The sequence below is a fragment of the Maniola hyperantus genome, chromosome 1 (assembly GCF_902806685.2).
Source record: "Maniola hyperantus chromosome 1, iAphHyp1.2, whole genome shotgun sequence".
In the NCBI taxonomy this organism is placed as follows: Eukaryota; Metazoa; Arthropoda; class Insecta; order Lepidoptera; family Nymphalidae; genus Maniola; species Maniola hyperantus.
The window spans coordinates 4,337,807-4,357,085 of record NC_048536.1 but is presented as its reverse complement, the minus strand read 5'-3'; the positions used below and the strand labels follow the sequence as shown (position 1 = coordinate 4,357,085).

Sequence of the window (19,279 nt, the reverse complement as noted above, 5' to 3'; positions counted from 1 at the left end):
GTATGCCTGTCTGCTACCCTTTCACGACCCATCCGTTCAACCGATTTTGATGAAATTTAGGACAGAGATGGCTTGCATCTCGAGGAAGGACTTTTTATTACAGAAAAATCAAAAATGCAGACGAAGGCGCGGGCATCGTCTAGTATAACTACGGCAGTTTTTAATTTCCCTTGTACGTTATATTTTAAGTAGGTATGTTTAATGAAACCTTTTTTGAAAAGAATTTTGGTAGGTAGTCGATATATATGCGTCCGGAAATGATTATGCAAAGTTCATAATAATTATTAGTTAGTGTTAACCCTCACAATTTCTTTTGGATTTTAAGATGAAAAATCGTAGATGATGCACGCGACTTTGTCCACGTGAAATTAGGTTTTGTAAAAAACCCGTGGGAAATCTTCGATTTACCGGTAAAACAACCTATACCTATGTTCATCCCCGGGATGCAAGCTATCCCTGTAGCAAATTTCGTCAGAATCAGTTAAACTGATGGGCCATGGGCTAGCAGACAGATAGATATACCCACTTGCACATTCATCCTAATCCTAATTAATATTATATTGGATGTACCCACACATACACATACATTTAATCCCGGAAAATCAAAGAGTTGAAGGTGAAATAGGGGTTCGAAATTTGTGTAGTCCACGCGGACGAAGTCGCGAGCATAAGCTAGTTTCTCAATAATCTGATTGGTCGAAATCAAACATTTCCTCCAGCTCGGCTGCAGTGGAAACCAGAAATATGATTATTTAATTTAACTACCTATTACGATGAATCTATGGTGGAAATGTATCTGCTCTAGTGCATTTCATAGCGCTCTCCATTTAAATGGAGTTTGATTTCTATTATAATACTAACCAAATGAACTCAATGAAATTATTAAAAAGTTATAGTTCTAAAATTAATATCTGTGTAATGTGGTTTGTCAGATTTCCGTAAAAGATGGAGTTTCAAAGTTACACAGGCTCAAAGACTTGTCTGAAAATTCGCTGAAAATTGCAGATAAGGTAGAACTCGAACCCTTTGTGTTTATGACCGAGGTCATCAATGATTTTGTACAAACTATAATATTATTCAACGTTTTAAAATGGTTTTGTAATAAAAATCTTAAAGTTTGATTAATTTTGTATTTTTTGGTAACATCTAATCAATATTTAATCATAAATAGATACTAATTTACAACCAATATTGTTACAATAATGCGCCAACCCTAAACAGTCACTGGACGAAATATAATTTTAATATATGTAAATTCACTATACAATAATAGTATTTGAGATTCAGACACGTTCAGCTGATTTCAATTGTAATTGTTTATCTAATATTAACAATAAAAATGGTACATCCACATAAATAACTTATATTCATAAAAAATATGTACATGCATTTTTTACACTGGCAATCTTTTGTGGCAAGGGTATCTCCAAATCAGACAACTGTCATCGATAAAAGATCCGATACAGATTCGAATACTCGACAGATAAAATATGTTAAAATCGATTTTTATCACATTCATTTAAACGCTAAAATTTAAAAAAATGGCTTCATGATACAACTATGAAATAAAAAAACTTCAGTCTTTTAAATGCGATAACGTAATAATTGAATTCATTAACTTACTAGCAGTAAGCTGTTCGATATTTACAAAATAAAATAAAGTACCAACAGGTACTAAAGGGGTGCATCACTAATATCATAATTATAGATACTTACATAATAATATATCATAGTCACTGAATCTTGAGATTAAAGTTCAACCAAGAAAGCGTATTCGTAAAAGTATTAGGGTATAGGTATTACCTACCTACCTACCTGAAATTACGTTATTTTTGTGTTATCTGATCAATCAACAAGTTTATATTTAGTCAAATAATTCGTAAGTTTACTCTTGGCTAAGTTTAGTCTAAAGCTTCAGTCAGTATGGTGTAAAAATATCGTCAAATACCTAAGATTAAATATAAAACATAAGCGATAAAATTCAAAAATATATTATAAAAATGTTGCAAATTAATGTGTATGTAATGTTACAATGAAGTCGATTTATTAATTTATAACATAATATGTGGCTGTCAAATTTTGATATGTTTTTAGTAATAAAAATTTAGAATATACATACCTACTAGTAGCTCAGACATATACCTACACTACATAGCATATTAGATATTTGACGATATAACATCAGGATCGAGTAGTAGGAAAGTTGTAAAAATATAATTAATTAGGGAGTGCTATACTCGTATATCAGTTGACTAAAACTAACATATTTTCATTTATCTTTAATACAACATAATTTAAAGCAAAATAGAATTTAATAAATACATTCAAAACACAATGATAGCGCTAATCAACTCTCAACTTCTAATATATTACATAATGAAGCTCAGTGGAGAACTTATTCTATTAATATTGTCTAAACTATATTTATATCACAATGATATCATCCACGTTGATACAAATAATTAAGATTAATAAAGCTTCTCATCTTATAATGCAAACTGTCGAACAATCATCGGTCTAATACAAAATATACATGTTTGTCGACTTTGTTGTATATTAAATAAGTTTATAACCAACTCTAATACCAGTTTTAAACAGTCATTTATTTTTGAATAAGAGATTTGTACCGAAACCATTATTTGCTGTGTTCATATAACATGAAAATAAATACAATATAACCCAAATCAACAGTTTGCGTTATCTCCTTACTAATTAAAAAATATATAAAGGCAAAAAAAATTAAGTACATGCTTTAATAAATAATGGACAATTTAAAAGCACAGGCGAGTGTTTAAAATGTATAACAAGTGTCAATCGGGCTTACGTGCAACTTTATCTCGAATATCGGACGCAGCACGCATACCATATTATACGTATAATACTGATTATTTAATTCGTTTAATATTTAATTAAAATTCTCGAGAGCCTTTATCTCATAATGTGGGACACTTTTACGATGGCGCTACTTATTCAATGATAAGAGACGAATGCAACCTTTATTAGCGAACACCCAAGAGGGCACTCTATGTTAATGCGTTAAGCCACATATTCCAATGACCGCTAAAATAATTAATATAAAATTATAATTACAAGATAATTTCGCTCTCGAGTCTCAACAGTTAATACGACCAGTACACCCAAAGCGGACGTCTATAAAATAGAAAGTACGTAAAACTGGAATAAATATTCGTACAAAACTTACGGCGGCATTAAGATATGATAAAAATTTGAACTTTGTAATGATATTAGACAATACCATTTAAAGTAGTCTAAGGTAGTGTCGCTCGGGTGAATAGGCACATTATTAAGCGCGTTATCTTAAATAATTCATACACCAGACCGCGTAAGGAAACCAATAAGTCCAATTTCGATAGCGAAGGCGGGTTTACAAGTTGATAGGAATAAGTAGTCCTAAAACTGGTCTCATTAGTATCCCCACGGCAGCGTCCACAAAAAAATAAACTTCACTAGATCACAAGTTCGCACTTAACAATCAAATAAATTAAACGAACTAGCACCGCCTGTTTTAATTTCACGGATTATAAGCGTTAACGTGAAATAAACAGCGGTACAGGCTATTTACATAAGTCAAAGTGAATTCCGAATTCAAAGACTCCTAAACGGAGGAAAGTAAAGTGATTATATTATATATACACGGCGTCTTATCTGTCTTCGAATACTTTTAAACAGGTTCACTGTCGAGTCCGAGTCACAAGTCCAACACTTAGTTTCTCTCGATGCGTACAAACGTACGTCATTAAGTACCGCTCGTCTATAAACACGTGTGAACTACTTTTTCCGTGCGACACAGTTTGCATTTAACTTCGCAGCACCAGTGGAACGTGCAGTTGCATCGCTCCACGACGAACATGGTCTCGGTGCGGTACCCGCGGCCGCAGCACATGAGGTCGCAGCCGTCGACACCGATGCTCGTATCGTTGCAGGCACGCCCGTGCGTACCGGGGATGCCCAGCCGCGGGTTCTTTTCGCAGAAACCAGGCGATGATTCCAAGTATACTAGGTCCTTGATCCCGGGTGTTTTGTGGTCAGGATTGTGCGGCCGGAGCTGAAATCTGTATCGGTCTCGTCGCGGGACTCTGTGCGGGGCGGCATCGTTCCGCTGAGCCGGTGCTTCCAGCTCCGTATTGGGCATCATGACCCGCGACGCTCCGTCGAATCCGTCTTTTAAGGCATCGCCTACAGACCGAAAAGTCGGCAACCTCATCCAGCACGTCTTCACCGTACAAGACCCAGACATACCGTGACACTTGCACTCCTGGCGCATCTCCGTTTGCACGTGCTGTGGACAACACAATTTGATTAATAACCGGGCCACAAAAAAACGTTCGAGATCTTAATTTATTCAATCGTGTGAGGAGGTCTATAATGATGTCCAAATATCTTTAAATTCCTTCGATAAGCGCCGATGCAGGTGATCGATGATGTTCCAAGCGCACTTCATCGATCGCATCTTACGATCGAGCAAATTGTTACAAATCGTGAGGAGGTGGGCCGGTCGTCACCGCGCGTGGACCCATCATAAATCATGCTCCAGATACATTCATCATTCTAAGAAGGTAGATAAATGACGCGAGGATGGAGACAGTAAATATTTTCCTAACCTACAAGTGCACGCGCTTCGTAGAAAATGGTCGAAAGATTTTTTATTCTCATGTAGATGGAGAGCGCGTTTTACAGACTAGTGTTTAAATATGTGTTAAGCAATCGATGGAATGTTGTGAATATTCATCAGGTGGACACCCAGTGCGTCTGTCGTGACAGGAATTAAGCGACTCTGTTAATGATTTGTTCGGGTGGCTCGAAACGGCTGACTTCCCTTTTTGATGAATTTTAGGAAGGTGAATACAGTGGGTATGCAAATGTGGGTGTGCAGTGGGAGGGAGATGCGCGAGCGCAACGAATGGGCGCCTGTTGCGCAGTCGTTGTGCAATGGGTTGAGCCGTTTGACGCATAATTAATTTTAGACTCGAGCGACACGTCAAGTGGCTGACAATCGATCGTCACCCGTAATGGTAATGTAAACACAGAGCGACGACAAGCCCGTCGACGGCCACTCGGATTGTTTTATTTAATGGATATTTGAGCTACCGTAAGTGGTGATTGGACGGCCTGTTGACGTATCGTAAGTGGACTCGGTGAAGTACTCACCGTCCTGCCGGCCTCGTTGTTGTGTAAGTTCATTTTCTCTCTCAGGGTTTTGCCCCTCTCCCCGGTGTCGACGAATTCCCTGCTGAACTTGAAGCCGAAGCCGATGTTGTCACTGCAGCCCCCCCACTTCCAGACCCGCACGTTGGCGGCGGCGGCGGCGCGGGAGCGGTGCGGCGAGCGGTCGATGTGCGAGTAGTCGCAGGTGCAGGATTCTATGGAGCCCTCCGCGCACGCGCGCGACACCGCGTGCGTTACTCCGGCACTCGTGATGGCGTATATGAATGCTGTTTCACGGCAACCTACGACAAGTAAAAAAATCTTTGAATTACATAATTAATAGGTACAATATATATGTGTCTGTAGCTTATAGACGTCCATTGCTGGACGTAGGTCTCATGAAGGAACTTCCACGTGCCGGATAGCCAACTAGGTAACTTGCATTGAAACATACTTAGTTAGGTTCATTAATCAAATCCTTTTTTTAATACCTTCTATAAAACTGCAACTATACCTACTCGGGAGGTAGGTTATTTCACAGAATAATAAGTTATAGGTACCTACATACCTACCGTGTGTGTGACCTTACTCTGTGGTCGGTCTTACTTTCTAACTTTTCGGAGTTACCTTCGTGATCATATTAATCAATAATTAATTTTAATTCAATATTGATAAATTTGGCATTCAAAATGCTGTAACAAATTAGTGTTCTTTGTTTGGAAAACCATATTTTATATTAAGACAGCTTGAGTCAGAGACTACGTAAGATCAGGTAGGTAACTTAAAATATTATATACTTATTATATTACTATATATAATACTCTGGAAAAATGTATTAAGTAGTATGTAATTTATAATACGAGAAACAAAAATTGATAAATAAAACTTGCGATTTCAATAGCTGGTGTTGACTGTAGGTATATCTAAATGTATAAAAAATTTTTTACAAAAAAAATAAAAACCTGCTTCGATACACAAACACAAAAAATTGAAAAATAATTTAATTTATTACCGAATATATTATGTATACAAGAGTTAATATCGTTCCATAATAATACTTTTTGGGGTCGGTGCCAATGAGGTGCCATTGTGGAGTCTCATAAAAATATGAAGTCTAGACGATTCGCGCAGCTAAAGCTAATACTCCCCTTTCCTCTCCAACTAAGCGTCAAGCTTGTGCTAGGAGTAGGTACGACAATAGTGCAACGGGCGGGGTTTGAACCGTCGACCTTTCGGTTTTCAGTCCACTCCTTTACACAGGTAAAGCTATTGAGGCTCTAGCAAATCTAAATGTATATATGTGCCGGTGCCAATTAGCTTTACCTGCGCGAATCATCTAGACTTCATATTTTTATGGGACTCCACCATGGCACCTCATTGGCACCGACCCCAAAAAATATTATTATGGAACTATATTCACTCTTGTATACATAATATATTCGGTAATAAATTAAATTATTTTTCAATTTTTAGTGTTTGTGTATCGAAGTCGGTTTTTATTTTTTTTGTAAAAAAAAAATATTTGACAATTTTTAGTGGCCCCATGGAATTATGCTATGACTGGTTAAAAATCTACTGTTTACTAAGCTATTACACTGATCGCGAGCAATTTACTCTTATCCGTTGAGGAGTTCCGGTGTCTATCTTCGAAGATGTTCATCAGATCTTCACCAAATTTAAATGGGACCAACTTTGAAGTATACCCTTTCAAACAAAAAAAGAATTGTCAAAATCGGTCCAGGCGTCATCGAGTAATCGGGGAACATACATAAAAATAAAAAAAATAAAAAAAAAGATTCCGACGAATTGAGAACCTCCTCCTTTTTTTTGAAGTCGGTTAAAAACACAAAAAATGTTTCTACCTATGCATTTATATTATAGATATAACAGATGTGCCCTAAGCCGATTTCACTAAAAAGACAATAATGCGAACATGTTTTTTGTTTACTTATGGTTTTTTTTAGCGTAGTAGTTCACGCTGAATCAGTTACTATTATATACAAATTTAACAATACATAGAAAAAAATAAAATATTTAGGTAAGTATAGTATAGTATAGTAATACCTATAACAAAAAAAATGTAATTAACAAATTCCACTTTTTTGAAGTTGGCTAAAAAATCTAAAACCTTAGCATTCTAGGTGGTTCTTAACATATTCGTGATTATAGACTGCTATAAACTTGTAAAAGGCAGGTAAACCTTGCTCCTGGCTTAATATTGTTGTTTTTGTAATAAGAATACAAGGTTTATGGTATTTTGCGGAGGCATGTTTGGCATCCACATAATTAATTCGTGCGAGCAAAAGGGGCACCCATATTTTAATCAAATTTTATTATGGCTTAGGGCGAGAAAAATATACAAAAAAATTTGGGGTATCTAATGCATTTGGTATTCAAATAAAACTGATTTGAACTCGTGAATCGTGATACTGATTACATAGCATTAGTTGATTACTATCATAAGAATAATTGGAGATGTACCTACTTTGTTTTAAATAAAACTCGTCCAATGTGAATAGATTTGCAATTAGGGTTCCTTCTTGGACCATAGATTATTTTTTAAAGTTGTACGATTCAATTAAATTTTGTTATTATTTTTTCTCCCACTTTATAGTTTGCGACAGGTCGAGATAGCAATCGGGTAGGGAACGTCCTGCACACCCGCACAGCCCCCACACTAAACTTTTGCAGGAGGCACACAGATATCATGTTCCTTTTTTATAGGGATGATCTCATGGATCACAGCGCCCGGGGAGGCATGGAGGTCGGGCTCTTACCGACTAAAGCCTAGATACGTATTACATTCAAAAATGGCGCCATATAGCCGTCATATTTTTTTAATAAAATTTATATCCATCAATGTCACTCGGAATCATGTAAGAATTCTGAATCTGTTTAGGCATTTAGAAGTAATGTTGGAATAAAGAAAGTCACAACTTGAAAACATTACACTCCTTTTTCTGGCAGTCGTAGATATAATGAATACTAACGTGATATTCTTATAGGTGTCCATATAAAACGTTAATAACCAACGGAACCCTGAACATATTAAACAACGTTAAGTTGGCAGGTTGGTATTCAGTGCAAAATTAATATCAATTAATGACTCGACACTAATCGCGACGCATCGCTATTGAATAAGCTGTAGTGTTGTAATGCCCAGTAATTATCGTAAGAACTCGAATCACGAACAAAAGAATCGATGCCTCCATTCATCTCCCAAACGAATACATAAATCGATACTCTCATCCCGTATCGAATACTATAAATAATTAATGGCCCGGCATTAGAATCAAATACTCATAAAATACAATTAAAAGAGAGAGGGTATATCTTGTCGATTGAAAATAAAAGAACTGACTCTTACCTACCCGGGAGATTATAAATTTGATCATTACAAGTGGTACTGGCGCGCGCAACGAATCTCTTATATCGATAGCTGAGTATTCTTTATCGATTAGTGCGTATCGATAAAGATTGCCTTATCAGAAGTGATCGGGGATTATCGAAAGACGTGACATTGATGTTTTAGCATTGGTTCATGTACCCTACTTGAGTAATTTATTTTTATATGTATGTATTTAATAAGTTTATGAGGGGAGTGAATCGTTCCGTACTACAATCGTAGTTTTTCGACATTTTGCAATCAATAAAAATCTGTTTTAGAATGTACAGGTAAAAGCCCTTTCATAATTTATGATACCCCTTGGTATAGTTATCTTATTCTTGGTATTATTATCTAGTTAATTATTTGTTCATGAACACATTTTTCGTGATTTTCGTAATTTATTCCTTTACTTGTGCTATAAAACCTACCATGATTCTAGGTGAACGGGAAGTACCCTATTAATTTAGTAGCATGTTATGGCCTCTGATTATAGTGTAATTTCCATCTTTCTTGTACAAACATTCTTCCAAATAAATGATTATTTATTTATTTATAGGTTTTCTTGACAGTTGCGATGGACAGACGGTCAAAGGGTAAGTAAGGGTTCTTTTTTTTCCTTTTGAGGACGGAACCATAAAAACAAGCAATTCCTACAGCTTAATAGTATAATAATAGATATGTTAAACTATTCCAAGTTGAATCATCGGAGGCTGTCAAGGTCGCTATAAGAAGCTTCCGACTAAAACCGAAAGTAGTCCGTCTGTCTATTAGCATTAATCATAATAATTATAGAGATCTTGTATTATAAGGTAGTAATATTTCGTACATGAATAAAAAAAACCGGTCAAGTGCGAGTCAGGCTCGCACAACGAGGGTTTCATACAACAGTCGTATTTTTTCGACATTTTGCACGATAATTCAAAAACTATGATGCATAAAAATAAATAAAAATCGGTTTTAGAATGTACAAGTGAAGACCTTTCATATGATACTCCCCTTGATATAGTTATCTTACTTCGAAAATTGAAAATACTAATTATTAGTTTATGATCACAATTTAATTTTTTTTGTGTAATGTAACCACAAATTCACGGTTTTCAGATTTTTTCCCTAATGCCAGCTATAAGACCTACCTACCTGCCAAATTTCATGATGCTAGGTCAACGGAAAGTGCCCTGTAGGTTTCTCGACAAACAGACGGACGGACAGACAGACAGACAGACAACAAAGTGATCCTATGAGGGTTCCGTTTTTCCTTTTGAGGTACGGAACCCTAAAAATAGCCTAAATAAATGACGTGGTTATTTTGTATTTAACTATGACCTCGATTCACATCAGATTTAGTATTTTAGACACATTTTCGTCATTTCGGTTTAGTAATTGTTTAACTGGATTAACAAACAAAAATTACAAAAATACACAGAACATAACTAAATATTTACTTGAATAACCTAACACTAAATGTTCATTAAATATTTGTATTTTACTTAGGTCAGATTGCGTGACAAGCGGTTAAAGTTAAGTTATAGTTACGATTAAACTTTGAACATTCAATATAAAGCAAAGTGGGTTACAACACTTTGGGTTTAACCATCTGTTATGTAACTGGGTCATATTAAAATATCGGGTTATAAGTCTATTATACATAGGCTAACGATGAACGATAAAAATAGCTGTAGCCTGTAGCTGTTCCTTTCAATAAGTGGCATTGCCCATAAGCTTCATTGCTTTCAGCAGACTAGGTAATGAAAATAGAGTTTAAATATTTATTACCTTTAACATTAAGTGGCTGTTTTAAAAAAATCCTTCATTTTTAGGGTTCCGTACCTCAAAAAAAAGGAACCCTTATAGGATATACTTTGTTGTCTGTCTGTCCATCTGTCGTGTCTGTCAAGAAAACTTATTGGGTACTTCCCGTTGACCTAGAATCCGTTAAATTTTGCAGGTTGGTCAACGAGTAGATTCTCTTGACGATTCAGAAGCACTTGTAAAAGTTTTGAATTTAAAAAATTGGCAGTCAGAAAGGATAGCCGACATGTGTAAGTAAGAAACGATGTTTCATGAACTGTGACACTTACCTTTCAGATCATTATTAAAAAGGCAAGCGCATCGAATATTGTATTCGTTAACAGATTAAATTCCAAGGCATTGAATGATGGCGAAATTGACATTAAAATTCCCGTTCGAACGTCTCAAGTAATTGCTGAATAAAAAACTTTTCTGTAACGTCCCAAAACGAAGTAAAAAACGATCCGGGCCCTACGTTGGTGCGCTCCGTAATTTATATAGGGACCACGATGACAACTCAATAAAAAAATGATTTCATTTGCTTATTGAGTCCTTAATACCGATGGCGTGGAGTCCGGACCCGTTTCAGATATTATAAAACAACTAATATATTGCTTATTATGTTTTTAAATTCGTATTTTATAAGCGTATTTTCCATTAGTGTGTAATGCTGTAAGGAAGCCCACCTAAGACGTTTTACTTATGTATCAGTTGCTACAGCAGTTTAGGGGTTTACAGGTTTTTTTCTAATTGCATTGAAATAAGTACGAGTACGTATCTATTTAAAATTGCTTGATAGTATGATTTTAATTTTAAACCCGTAATTTCTCTAGCAATCAAATGAAAATTATTTTCAACAGTTAACGGGTACTAAGTGAAAATAAAGTTCAAAATAGATGTACTCTTAGAAATGAATACCAAATTAAAAATAGCAGTAAACTAATATTTAATTAAATACTTATAGAGAGAGAGAGCCAGTGCGTGCCAGACCTTCGTTGTGTTATAAAAGCTGAAAGTTTCTCTGGCCGACACAGGAAGGAACAGTGACTATGAAGTTTGGATCATGGTGGCTTTGGGAGATAACAAGTAATAAAGATGTAAAAAATCTTACGTCTAATAAAGTCTATTTCTTTTTATATTTTCTTCGGTATAGTATTAGAAATCACGTCATGCCTTGCCAGACACAGTATCGTGGCAACCCGCTGCCAGACACCCTTAAACTTTTAAATTTTTAAGGCGTCTGACAGGGGGTTGCCAGGACAAAAAATAACGAAGGTCGGGCAGGCGCTGGCTCAGTCCATTAGTTTATGTTAAGGAGTTGAATGCGCAATTCAATATTCACTGGAATACTTAAATTCTTAAAAGCAGCTTTACTTGAAAATTATGCCCTATCATAACTACCTATGTATTATAAAATCCACAACGTAAAGTCTGTTTTATATATTAATTGTATTCAGTGCCTAATGGTTTTATAGTAATTGCCCGAGGTGAGACGTTCACGGATATTTGGTGACCATGACTCAGACAGCCACGGCGACGGGGTGCCAACCAGGTGGCCCAACCACGTGCAGGGATCTTCTCCACAACACATAGATATCTGTAGACACACCTGGCCTGTATTGTCTAAGAGCTGGCGATCTATTTCCTTGTTCAAAAAGTACCTTATATAGGTAACCTAATCCAAGATAATGAGTCCAGGAGTTTTAAGTGTTTGAATTGAAATAGCACATAATATTATATGCTACCTTTTAAATTAGGTTTAATTAATATGAGCAAAATTCATTATGTCCCACTTACTTAAGATGCCACTAATCTATAGATAACAAATGTTTTTTTATATGTTAAAAAATCCCAAGGTTTATGTTTTATTTGAAAGTCTAGTCAGATATTAATAATCGTCATCTAATAAAATTGATAAATAAATTGATACATAATTTTATAAAATGGCGTGTTAGGTTCCTACTACACACTAGACTTCTGTTAAATGTTGAAAAATTGACACTTATCAGTTTGCTTATTGCTTATTATTTTTGTACTAGTAAAATACGCTAAAAGCTTATAACTTCACTAGTGGCAGGATATTTTTTTTAGGATTCTGTACTAAAAATACGTACGGAACCTTGCCTGTCTGTCTGTCGTGTCTATCAAGAAACCTATTCCGTTAACCTAGTTTATTAAACAACCGCTATGGTCAGTTTCGTCTGTCAAAAAAATTACCCGGTATAAAATACTTGCACAAGTTCATACACCAGCTCTCATCCTACAAACATCTGTACGCCCACTGAGGTTTTTATTTCGCTACTTTTACTTCATCTCCGGCTATGACATAACGGAACCCATTACTATACCAATTACGGATATAAATAACAACCGGAATATCAATTTTAATTGCCCCGATATGTTTATTAAACTGCTGCCCGATTGATTCACAATCGAAACTAACCCGTTTGACATACATAATATTATACTCTTGAGTCTCTTACTGATCGTCTTATTGGTATAAGATCACCTTAAAAAGGTTTATACAATGTTTATACATGTGTCTATGTCTGTGGTTTTCCAGATTTCCGTGTAACGCGTTACTTTGAAACTACGTAAGTATAGTCCGTAAAAAATTACTCCTCACGCGCCATTGTAACTCTATGGGTTAACTGTCATCTCAAAAGTACGGTTCACCTTTAAAATAAGGACTAAAATTGTACTTTTGACATGGAATTGGACACAAAAAGTTTAAATGGCGCATGAGAAATTTTACGCGTTATAGTTATTTTCACGGAAAACTGGCAAACTACAGACAGATATTAGGTTTCAAAAATGTCTAGAACGTGTCTACAAAATTACATCGAGTTTAATTAAAATGAGAGCCACACTAAGTTTGTATCTCTATAAACTAATAATGCAATAAAAGTATTTTATTCCATGCGCATGCCATCGATTTCCTCTGAACAAAGAGGATTGTCGCGTTTTGCGAACGAATCGCGACGTAGAAAAATTATGACAGATTTAAAAGATGTTTTATTCGAGAGGCCGCATTAGTCACGGCATTAAATAAAATGTAAATTCCCTCTATGGGCCTAATTAACTACCCGTACAACGATAATCCGACACCGAGCGCGCATAAGACCCTAATACAAATAACGATTAGCATCACATCCCGCCACAGTTCGGCATAAAGCGTTCGTAATTATTGAGGCGAGCTATTATTTTATTGGGGCAATTCCACCGCATCAAGCGCAGTCAAATAAGAACAAACATGAGTAATGTGAATCTATAAAAGTAAATTATTATTATAACTGATAATAAAGTGCTGTCGGTGGATTATCTGTGTGGATAATAAATGGTCCCGAAGTCGGTTTACAGCGAGCACCGAGCGATAATTCCATCCCGCCGGATTGGCAGTTAAGGCGAGGCGTTGAATTTATAAAAGTCAAAAACTCGTAAATCCTACGCGGCGACCGCTCGGCCGCCCCGTAAAATAAAACTTAATCACTGTTGACATTTGACGAACACCTGGCCTCGTGGAGAGTACCATTAAATAATTCGAATTTAATGCACTAATTAAATATGTTCCCTTCCACATTAAGCCATCACGTCGAGGTGTTTCCGAGAGATTAATTTGAAAGATTGACTTATGACGATTTCGCGCGTCGCGCCTCTCGTAACTTATTATTTATGGCAACTCGCATTATTCAAATTTGATGAGATGTAATTACTCAAAACAACCATAAATCACCCGTTTTATAATACGTTGTCTGGCCGGTTTAGACGTCGACCTATTGAGGACGGACATCGACACTAATGAAGTCATTTATTAGTGTTTTACATTATTTTACGAGAATATAATGGTAGTTTTGTGGATTTCATTTTGTTCAAATTTTGGTCTTGGAGCGAGAGAATTTGTACTTAGAATAAGACTATAACATTTATCTATTTGTAACGTTGATAGTTGAAGATTGCCTGCTCAATTTATGTTATCAATTTGTTTGAAAAATATATTATTTTCGTGAAAAATTCTTAGCTTAAGATTATAAAGTATTTACGATTGTAATAGAGAATGATAATGATGTTACGCTATGTAAGCTAACAACTACATTGTGGTGTTACAACGGGTTAGAACTTAGACCTACAGCAGTTAGTAATAGAATAAGTTATCAAGAACAGACAGAAGATGTTGAGTAGCGAAGATAATTTCCGCTGTGACGGCGCAACGAGAAAGGAGCCATAAAAGCTATAACTCATTTTCGTTATGCCGTGTACGGGTGATAATTTCACATTGAATCCTCTGAGCGAGTCTTCGCTGTGACAATTCAAAATTACGTCGCTCATATATCACTCATTGTGAGTGGCACAAAGCGCTCGAGGCTACCACTCGCTACCATCTACCACTCCGTACACCCATTCACACAATGAACAAAGACGTTTGTTTTCAAACTGAGCGAAAAAACACTAAAAAAATATTTTCTTTTAAAAAAAGAACTTCAACTGTTCATAAATAATACGACTCAATCGCGAATCGTTTTGTAAAAATAATCCCACACTGACGGTTATTAGGGAGATATAAAATTCATTTCGTCCTTTTTCAATCACAAATCGAACTTAAAAACAATTCAAACTCCACAAAACACAAAACGCTTATCTAATTGAGCATTAAATATTTCGTCGAAGGCATTTTATATCGGTTTTATTTTCGGTGTGGATCGTTTTATACGTTTTATCCACCCACGACGATGGAATCTCGGGGGCTAAGAGACGAAACCTTCAAAACAGGAAATATTTTGAGAAAGGTCGTTTTATTGGGCGCGTTACCTGCCATTAGAAGCTGCGATAGGTGTAAACGGGGCTTCCGTGGAGCGACACGATTCCGGCCGGTCGCAAACCGCGCCGCAGGAGGCCGCGTCCGCGCCGCGGGGTACCGGCCCATATATTTTTCTATTCTCGAGTCAACAATGACCCGCTCTATAAAGACAGCACTATTGTGCCGTTGTCATCATTTGTGTTAATACGATCCTTGAGGTTTACACCACAATGAAATGAAGATGTCGCGTCAAGTCATCAATGGCGTGTCGAGTGTCGACGTGTATATTAGTAATTATTGCTGCCCCAGCCGGGGGGGCTTTGTCCGGTGAAACTGTAATTATGGCGAGCAAACTCTATTCAACGATTTGGGTGCTCGAGTTGGAGCGATTCGAAATCATATTTACGATTTTTTTTTCTTAATGAGTTGAAGTATGGAGCTCCCGCCGCGATCGCTTGTCCGTTTTTATGCGTTCCTCAAATGAACGTAATTGCAATGTATTAAAAAAGTTTATCGGCAGATATTTGCGGCCGGCCTGTAATATCGGCCCGCGCGATTCGCCCGCCCTGCTTGCCCTTAATAAAGTAATATGCTCTAAATGCACACGCATATAACATAAATTATGCACGAGTATTGAGTTTTGCTCTTTTTACCGAGTGAAATTATTACGACGGTGGTCCGCGTGCTATATCTGGCTTTTAATTTAGAAAAATGTTACATGCTCTTTGTGATAGTTTGTGTTGAAACGGAGATCAATATTTATATTTGCTCTAGGCGTTCTGTTCACGATTGTCAGTGTATAATTATTTTATTGCCTCGCTCATGTCCCCGTGTGGGTCTGGAGAAAAAAGAGCACCTGAGTAATTGCTGGTCTCGCATTAATGAACTTTATCGCCTTAATTGGTTCTGTCTTAGCAATTTACATTATTCTACTTACATAAACAAGACAGAGCTAATCGCTTGGCTCTAAAACGATTCTCTTTGATTTAGTGAATGAGCAGGTCCATTCAAGTGGTCAACTTGTCTATGCGTGCCCGCGCCGGCCGGTGACGATCGAAACCGGATTTTTCTTCGACCAAACTTAATCTTATGTAAACATAATTATGAATCTGATTGCTATTCGTTATCAGTTTTACTGATTAATGAAAATAATATTAAAAGGTTTTACTGTCTTGGACGTTTGAAAACTTAGCAAAATATCCTTAATTTGGATCAACAACCTTCAGTCGACCTCATCCGTCGACCCGATTGTTTGAAAATCCTAACAATTTATGATATTAGGTATTACTTAATGACTTTGCTAAATTGCGACAGGTACCAAAATATGTGAGACTTAATTTATTTTTTAAACTCAATAGGCCTAGGAGGTGCCTATTCCTATATTATTTAACTAGTGTAACTCGCGACTTCGTGTCCGCGTGGACTACACAAATTTCAAATCCCTATTTCACTCAAGGGATTGAATTTTCAAATCCTTTCTTAGCGGATGCCTGCGTCATAATAGCCATCTGCATGCCAAATTTCAGCCCAATCCATCCAGTAGCTTGAGTCCGTTGATAGATCAGTCAGTCAGTCAGTCAGTCAGTCAGTGAGTCAATCACCTTTTCCTTTTATACATATATTTAGAGTGATTTCATTGACTAATAATTATGATAGTGATTTTTAAAATATAATGAATCATGTTTTATACTTAGTTAACGTTACGTAGTACGTTAAAAAAGGAACAGTAAGAAAGTTGTGCCCCTCTCCAAAAAGTTGTAAGTTTAACCTTTTAAGAGCTAGCTGTATTCCAACTGCGACTTCGACAGAGAAGTGCGAGTTAATAGAGACATCATTTACGGAGAGCGTTTACGTTTTTCATTAACGCAAGAAACGGGGGGTCAATAACCGTGGCGCACGGCACGTAGGTACCCACGTCTCCAGATATCGTTGTATTTCAAATGAGATCGAATTAGACCAAGATATCGACGCGAACGCTTTTAATTTCCAAGATAACCCCCCGACGCTGCCCGACCCCTGAAGTAAAGCTGTTTCTATTTCGGTCCAAAGTTGCTTATGCATCAAATCGCATTTGTTTTGGTTAACACAACAAAAAAATCGAGATACTTTTGATTTTTACAATACGACCTCTTTTTTGCTAATAGCGAATAATGTGAAGTACGGACCAGATGTTCGCAGTTCGCAGGCTCATAATAAGGCATATCGCGCACAAAGCATCGAAATCGGACACCGGAGATAGGGCAGCCCTGATTTGAGGTACAAAATTAATTTGTACACACGCGAAACTCAAGTACAATTTACTTTCGACCTTGCCACACCCCGAATAGAGTCCTCGACACTTCGCCAATGTCAAAAGCGGGCGAACGCAGCCTTGTTATAACATTTTAATTTTCGTAAGTGCACCTTTTATAAATTTAATCTCGCCTTTTTATTATAGCCTACCCGCTACATCATATTGGCCGACTACACACTGCACCATACTTTTTCTACACTACAACGGAGCTTTTAATCATAGTTACGTGTTTGCTGATTTTTATCTAATGCTGTCGATAAAATCTATTTCATTATTGTCAACTCGTAAATAGAATCGATACTAATGCTATTGTGTGCAGGTATTTTTAAAAATAGAACATTGTTTACCTTTTTCATTAGGACGCATCGGAGCGGAATTAAGTCTGCTTCGAAGTTCCAATTCCAAAATCAAAAATATCCAATCGATATGAAACACTGCCCGGATGAAAAAATAAATCGTTTATCGTGAGGCATTCGGAATGAATTCATAATGGAATAAATAAAAGGGCCATCGACAAACGGGATTCGGAACGTCACTCGGTCGCATGTAATTGATCCAGGATGTTTTATCTTGATGAGCCCTTTATATGTGCCCCCGGCGCGCTACCCTCCCGCTGAACGAGATAACATCTCTTAAAAGGGTTGCCAACCAAAGATATCACTTAATTTGTAGCCACTCTTTGTTAACTCGGATTAGGGACTTGTAGACTGTATTAAAAAACAAATCTTTCTGTATCTTTTAAAAATTTCGTATTGAAAGGAAAATTTCGATCCTGTTTTTTTTAAATACGTTCAAACATCTCAATGCATCTTAATCTGTTTCCGTGGTATTCTCGATGGGTATTTAGAGATTATCTTTTAAAGTTCTTTTTAGTGTTTTGTGCTTTTTGTTTGGGACAAAATTGAGACAAACGAATGACTCGTGTCATATTTGCTATGTATAAGCTCCTTGTTTTTTGTTCATTTCCAAAAGGATAATCGTGGCTCAGGCATTAACTTGTCAGTCTTTATCAAAATTTATTCTTAATTAAATCCATACTAAACAATTTATAAAACTAAAATTTTATGTTTATTGAGGCCATATGCGCTGCAGTAGGTAAAGGCAGCACGCAATATTCTGAATACATTATTATCAAATTAAAAGCATCTTATACTGGAATTCTTTTGACCACATCATTAAAATTTTGTTTTTTACGATTAACGAGATAAACGATCGCTATTCTTAATACATAATATTATCTACGTACAAATTAAAAATATAATATTGTTACCTAGTATTAGTATACAGTACAGAGTATACAGAGTATTCTTTATGAAACTTCTGATTACAAATTCGCAAACTCATATGTTACAGGTAGGTATCTCTGTCACAATAGAGAAATTCTTCTATTTTAATCATTAGGTAGGTATGTTAATATTATAAAAGCCTTACCTCTGTCAACAATTTTGCCGAAGAGATTCTTCCCTCTCAAAAAATTTCTTGTGGAGCAGTTCCACCTTCTATATTTGAATTGATGCTGGCATTCGGCTACAGCCATGCTGGCTCCTTTGGCTACTGCTGCTAGAACCCCAGGGTTCTCTCTCGCTAACCTTCGCTGTTTTCTTCTTAAGGTTGCGTGAACAGCTGGGTCCATGTACAGGACCCCTGGAGATAAGGGTGATAGATTATTTGGTTCGCCCGCTTTTGCGATACCCCTGTAACAAAATTAAGGAAAATTAATCTATGATATCTACATTATTAAAATCAGTATTTTCTAATTTATACATTTTAGAAATTGGTATCGTAAATATTTTTAAATACATAAAAAAAAATGATATGTATTTAAAATTATTTAGAAATTCCCTTGAAG

At 36.3% G+C, this 19,279-nt stretch overlaps 1 protein-coding gene across 1 annotated transcript in view; it reads right to left on the bottom strand.

Moving 5' to 3' along the window:
* Nucleotides 1-1,115: 1,115 nt before the first annotated feature.
* The window catches only part of wg (wingless), a 32,825-nt gene continuing 14,661 nt past the window's right edge, over nucleotides 1,116-19,279 (bottom strand). Inside the window, exons 2-4 of the mRNA XM_034984625.2 lie at nucleotides 18,862-19,124; nucleotides 5,170-5,468; nucleotides 1,116-4,300 (exon numbers count right to left, since the gene is read on the bottom strand). Coding sequence (XP_034840516.1) covers nucleotides 3,773-4,300; nucleotides 5,170-5,468; nucleotides 18,862-19,124 — 1,090 coding nt within the window. The 3' untranslated portion in view covers nucleotides 1,116-3,772. The remainder of the gene's footprint in view (nucleotides 4,301-5,169; nucleotides 5,469-18,861; nucleotides 19,125-19,279) is intronic.